The sequence below is a fragment of the Megalobrama amblycephala genome, linkage group LG16 (assembly GCF_018812025.1).
Source record: "Megalobrama amblycephala isolate DHTTF-2021 linkage group LG16, ASM1881202v1, whole genome shotgun sequence".
In the NCBI taxonomy this organism is placed as follows: domain Eukaryota; kingdom Metazoa; phylum Chordata; class Actinopteri; order Cypriniformes; family Xenocyprididae; genus Megalobrama; species Megalobrama amblycephala.
In genome coordinates, this window is record NC_063059.1 from 4944465 (window position 1) to 4951389 (window position 6925).

General features: G+C 36.2%; 1 protein-coding gene across 1 annotated transcript; it reads left to right on the plus strand.

Annotated features, from left to right (window-relative positions):
• The first annotated feature begins 4917 nt into the window (after positions 1-4917).
• On the plus strand, positions 4918-6442 carry LOC125249171 (putative gustatory receptor clone PTE03). The gene is made up of 2 exons (XM_048161400.1): positions 4918-4982; positions 5073-6442. Exon 2 carries the CDS (start codon positions 5100-5102, stop codon positions 6015-6017), a length of 918 nt encoding a protein of 305 aa, XP_048017357.1. The 5' UTR covers positions 4918-4982; positions 5073-5099; the 3' UTR covers positions 6018-6442.
• Positions 6443-6925: the final 483 nt, after the last annotated feature.

Below are 6925 nucleotides of genomic sequence, written 5' to 3' on the forward strand. Positions count from 1 at the left end.
CTGTAGATGATTAAACTGTTACGCTGCCTCAGAAGTCTGTCCGAAATCCGTTTCATGAGGTGCCTTCATGCACAAACACTGCCTTACAAGTCATTGCTTGATAAGGCAGCGAGGCAGCGAGGCAGCAAGTCAGCTACCTAGGTTTTCGGACACAGCCAAAGTGACGGTCTCTGTAAAAAATGCCTTTTTTTTCAGCGTTGCATCATTTTACGTCACGAGAGGGGGAGTCGTTTGCCGAGCTCTGTGTTGACTCAGTGCAGAGTAGGTTGGTATTCAATAATGGCGGTCATGAATCAGTGTGTTTTCAGTAGTTTTTGTATTCTATTTATCATCGTCATTGTAAATTATTGTGGAGGCTGCACAAACTCCAGCCTGTCTGGACACTGAGTCCAGAGGTTTACTAACAAGAAAAAGGAGGCTGCTATCTTCCATGCCGGGGTGTGTTTTGTGCAGGTGAAGAGACGGGACTTCACTTCTGCATCTGCTTCAATAAACGCATTCACTTTAGACCGGAGGATTATCATCCCGGCCATATGATGGAGTTCAACATTGTAATGCTACAGTAAATGATGATATTAAATGAATAAACTTACACACGCGATGCTTCTTCGCCGTTTTTAAGTGAAACAATTTCAACACTGATGAACACAAATGTACACAAATGCATGTCTCACACTCACACAAAACAGTTTTGAATTATGTGCTACTCCAATTTCATTCATGCCATGTATGTAAACTTGACTGTAAACATATACATTCAAGTTCACACAACTACAAAATCATGACGTCATATGCATCCCCACACTATCGGCACGGAATAAACTCATAACACATAATTAATGAATAAAGGTAACAATACATGAAACACATACAGTAACACTACTTATGTTCGGCCACGGCGGGAGACATGATCATGGATCCGTCAGAGAGATGAAAACGTGAATTGTGCACCGTAAGTCTTGTTTTTTTTTTACATTTGCTAACTACCAAATCAGTTGTGATGAGAAACCGTTATATCACGTTGTAATGGCTGAGGCAAATCAGACACAATTATTGGTTAGTTAACCAATAGTTTTAAGCTCACTCTGGGGTCTGTCCCCATCCCCCGGGAAGCTCTCAGTTACAAGTTTATTGCGCCGAGGAATGTGGCTGCCGCATGGAGAGCAGAGAAGAGACACAGAAAATCAGCATCTTCCTGCATTTTCCACACAGAACACAGACTCTGTGGCATTATTGTATAGACGGACTGTGCTATAAATGAATCCTTCCCACGAAATGGTATCCATTATTACCGTTGCTGTATTACAATCATTGTATTCACGTATGTATGTTTATGTTTTATGATGCATTTAAGGTAACTTCAATCATGCCATGTTTAGTGTCTATGCGTTCGTATCGGGATGATTTAAATGCTTGTGTATGCGGTATGTCCATACCTGTGCAACACAGGAGTATTAGAAGACTCTTTAATAGTTCTGATTCAAAGACTCAGCTTGTTAATCTACTTGGTCATAAAAGCCCTGTCAAGGGGGGTGTGTTGTCACCCGGAAATACAACATCTTCATTGGCCCCCATCATTCCTAAGAGGTTGGACTTTGACCAGAGGTTAAAAACCAGCGAACAGTGCCACTCCCTCTCTTCTTCCTTGCTTCTGGACAACCGAACAGGTCTCCTTGCGGCCGGGCCTAGAGAGGTAGGTTGTAGCCCCCGGCCTACAACACCCAGCCATGTGCTCATCACCCAACAGACTGGCAACAACTTCAGACGATAACTTCAAGATTTATCCTCAACCTGCAGATCCGACGCTCCTCAGCCTAAAGGCATCTTGCAAGTATCGTACATTTTAATGCTAAACAGCGATTTAATATTGATTTGTAAGACTTACCTTTGCTATTGCTAAAAGAAACTGATGAGTCCTTTCCAGAGTGCCTTTGACTTTCCTATAGCTCTAGTAACAGTACCTCTTCCGGTTCAACTCTATCATTACTCATTCTGACCTACATATGTGTGTGACCCTTTGTGTATGTTATGTTATGTTATGTTATGTTATGTTATGTGTTTGATAGTTTAGTTATGTGTTTGTGAGTTAGTTAATAAAGATTGTGCACAATACATGTTTGGTTCTGACTCCTTCTGCTAATGAATTGCCTCTTAAGTGATATAGACCCGAACCTATGCTCTAAGTAGCACGGTGCGATAAGAATGTTATTTTTCCATAACCTGGAAATCAACATTTCTTAGAATTATTAAACAATCAACACTAAGTGTTCCCTGGACAACAGGTTAATTGATTGTAATATTAAGATTAATGTAGCTATATCCAGTGAATCTGATTAACCGATTTACATATTCATAATTAATCATAATTAATAAATCATATTGAGTTATGAATAATTATTAATATTTCCCCTTTGAGTTAATTCGCTACACGTAACATTAGTGTGGACGAATATTAACAAAGTTTATTAGTTTCTGTTATTAGTAATCAATAACATTACTCCTAGATGACCTGATTCATGATAATAATCTGTGCAATATTGTGATCTGAGCAGTGTTACATATCATTAGCTAACGTGTATATCTATAAGCTAACACCGGTCTCTGTCCTGTACTCTACTTGTTCTCCTCACACCACAGCTCAATTTGTCTCCTCTGACCATTATTCTGTCTAATCCTGGCCTGTCCCTGCTCTCTTGACCACATAGCAAGCTAATTGTATGGCTGTGGTTTGTTATACGAGTATGAATAAACATTTACAATTTCCTCAGTGTCTGAACTGTCATTGCGATCCATTGGTTTCCTATTGTTTATATTGATCGCACTCCCTCCAGTTACGTCACTTCCGATTTGGCATTTTTCAGATGCGGAAGTAAAATTTTCTCACAAAAAAATGACTCCAGACGCCTATGTAGCGTAATACAATTATGTTGGTCAGTGAAAACATTGAAAACATTTTATTTTAGGTTTCAGACATTTAAATACACATTTGAATTAAGAAGGCTACTGCATAAAAAAGACATTTATAGTTTGTTCAGTTCCATACGCTTATGTCTACGGAAGCTGCAACAATAACCCTTTCAATTATAATTTGATGAAGTGTTTTATTCACATCAGATACACATTGTGTATGAAACAATAAAGTTTACTCTATTCTTCTCACAGTTCACCGGCCACATACTTTTATGTATTTCATGGAAGATTTCGTAAATTCGACAGCTCTAACTGCCATGTAAACTCATTGCGCAACAAAACACATTCACTTCCACATATTTTACAATCGGAATATATCATAAAATTCATGATATAGTTAACAAGTTTGTGAATATTTTGAATTTTAAAAAAAAATTACAAAACGATATAAACGCGATACCTACATGTCTGCCAGCTGCATGACACGTCTCCTAGGTATTAAAGCTTTGTTTTAAATAACGGTCAGCTTAAACTCACGCTGATGAGGAGCTCCACACCCGCAGAATATAGATAAATTACAATATAGATTTAGTTTGCAATTTGGATTACTTTTATAACATCCCTATGAGTCCTGTTAAATGCAATTTCTACTTCTGAAGTGCTTCTTTTTATAAAGAACACTGATTTCTCACATAATGCAGTGAAGCAGCCCCTGTATAGAGTGAATTATCGATTCTCGAGCCATCGATATCAACCAATTCAATTCGCCATGGACAGCACCTGGTAACGTCGCACTTAACAAGATATACCTTAAGCAACCTCCCAAGGGATAGTTTGGGGAACATGCCTAGAAACTATATATCTTCAGTTAAGGTCTACCTTTAGAGTCTTCGTAGCACGCTAAGAGACAATGTTATCGGGAAACCCAGCCCAGTTCAATGAGCATCATAAGTTACTAATTGGTAAAAGCCATTAATGGTTTTCCTTTCAGGTGCCATAACTTTTTGGTATGAGCAGCCTATGTAGTGTCAAATTCAGGTAATTGGCACTGAAGCAGCAATGAAGATGTCCCTGAATGCGGCAGTACTTGAGTCAGTCCAGTTGGCCTTTCAGTATTTCCTCTAGGAAGTTAACTAATGCCAAAATCTTGCATTTTTAAGGGCTGAAATTCAACATGGTCATATATTTAAGCAATGGATATTTCGATTCAAAACAATTCACACACATTTTCAATGAATACTATCACAGAGCAGATTAATATAAATCAGTGTTTCAGTAACTTAAAAAAAAAACCTATCACTATTTTATTATTAATACAAGAAAGTGATTAGTTGTGCATCAGTAATATTAAGAAGCTATTGTACCATACTGTACCATTCTTACTTTGCATCAACAACAAGACACAACACCAAGGAAATACTGATCACAATGAGAATGTTTGCATGATTTCAAGCATGAACCATTCAACACTATAATCATAATATTAGGAGAGGTGCACATGCTGCGCACTATTAAATTATGCACAGATCACTATCACCATCTGGTGGTCAAGGCTGTGTTAAGACATAACCTTTGCCATTTAAAAGACAAACACAACTGAGAACAAGTATGAATCTAGTCAATAGTACCATATCCCCAATGACACTTTGCATATTGTGTTGAAAATGAATTTAAAATAAAAAACCTTTTCAAAGACTCACAACCTCATTAGTTGTGTCTGTGTTTGCCCACCAGACTGCACATTTTCAGCCAACACAAGTTGTTATGTTACATTCTTACATCTTCAGACATCAAAGCATGTAATTTGAAGCAAAGTGTTCAATAGCTTGCGGTTATCAGTGAGTTTTGAGTTACAAGAGTTTTACCAACTGTGCCACATTTTTAATGTGTTTAGTTGAGAAAAACTTCCGGTGTGCTGTTTATGCAAATCAAGCCACAGTGGAGAGGTCTTCAGAGACATGTTTTATGCTATAAAAAAAAAGCATGTATGGTGACTCTCTTCTAAAACATAGCACAAGCAGGCTAGAGCTAATTCTCTGCACATTTACACATTCTTTGGAGACAAAGGGATGGTAATGTCAGATCGTATTACCAAACAGTTTTTTTTTTTTTTTTTTTTTAAAGGTATAAATAACATGAATTGTGTCTGCTTTCATCCTCAGGTCAATGAATCCTTTGCTTAACAGAAAATGGAAAATGGAACGTATTTTTACTTGATGTTGTTTGAAAATATTGGGTACATAAGATATGCTTTCTTCAGTTTGGGAATTATTCTATACTGTGCTATTATATTCTTTAATGCCTTTATAATTCTTGCCATTTTTCTTGAAAGGACATTACACCAGCCCATGTACATTCTGATTTCATGTTTGTCTTTCAACTCTGTGTTTGGAACAGCTGCTTTTTTCCCAAGGTTACTGACAGACTTGCTGTCTGATACACACTTGATGTCCCGTGAAGCATGTATCTTACAGGCTTTTGTCATTTATTCATATGCATCAAATGAAAATACAATATTAATGTTAATGGCATTTGACAGATATGTAGCAATCTGTAAACCTTTACAATACAACAGCATAATTACTCCCAGGATTTTATCTGTTTTAATAGCTATGAGCTGGATTTATCCAATGCTTTGTGTCGGCATTACTGCTATTTTAAATGCCAGACTGACTATGTGTGGTAACAAACTTTGGAAGGTGTATTGTCACAACTGGGAAATTGTCAAACTTTCTTGTTCAACCTCTATTATTATTAATATTTTTGGCTTTTTCATAGTGACCACAACTCTTATCATGCCTTTAAGTTTTATATTATATTCTTATGTTAAAATTCTGATCATTTGTACAAAAAGCTCATCAGAGTTCAGGAGAAAAGCTTTTCAAACTTGTATTCCACACATGGTGATCCTTTTAAATTTCTCTATTGCTATTTTTTGTGAGGTCACTTTGAGTCGGTTTGTGACTTCGGATCTCCCTATAGGGCTCTCGATTATTCTTTCACTGGAGTTTCTTGTTGTACCACCCATCCTGAACCCTGTTGTTTATGGTCTAAATTTTCCTGAAATTCGCAAAAAAATGATATGTATTATAAAAGCATCCAAATAGCTGTGTTTTTGATGTAATAGGTAATACAGAATGTGTATGATATTCAGCAAAAAATCATTGTTTAATCAAACATTGTTTTATCTCTTACCATGCTTTGTAATCGCATACATTACGTTATCTGTAAATGTAACATTCCCAGTAAATATTTGACACAATTATAAATTTATAGGCCTATACATTATAATTTATTATTTAGCTTGGCTAAATGAGTGAACACTGTTATTGCATTCCTGACATGGGTCAGACATTGCCTGAAACATTAATACCAGAATAAATGCATTTAATTCAAAAATAAATAAATACATGTTTCTCTAGTTGTTATACAATAAAAGAAGGTGATTGTAAAATCCACCCCTTCATATTAATGATGATGGAACTCATTCATATTCCATTGATGGAACTTTCCCAAGAGGTCCTCGCTGCAGCCTGTAGCCCGATGATAGCAGATTAGATCCATTACATAGTGAAAGTTTTAACAATGTTTTGTGCATTAAAATCCAATAAGGCGCATACTCAGATGGGTTGCCAAACTGTAATGCTGCGATACTAGTTGTTTCATTACGCAAATTATATTATTCTGTGATTTTAAATCAGTATTCAAACTTTAAGCAACAAGAGCATAGTCCTTTGAATGAAAGAATTTGGTAGACTACATATGCTTATTTTTTATTCTTTGATTAGTTTTAGGAAAAAATCTATAAAAATCTACTACTACAATTTTGTTTTATGAAAAAAATTAAACTAGAAACTATAAGTATGAGGCCATCTTCATTTTTTCCAATGATACTGTAGTTCTGTGTTATTTGTTTTTATAGTTCCGTTCCGAAAACAAGTTTCACATGCAATAATTCGGTCATGTATGAATCAAATATTTTTCGTTCTCATTCTCTGTGCTATAAGGGAAATCA

Excerpts from the sequence above, each read along its gene's own strand:
- LOC125249171 (XM_048161400.1), top strand. The coding sequence starts at position 5,100 with ATGGAAAATGGAACGTATTTTTACTTGATGTTGTTTGAAAATATTGGG.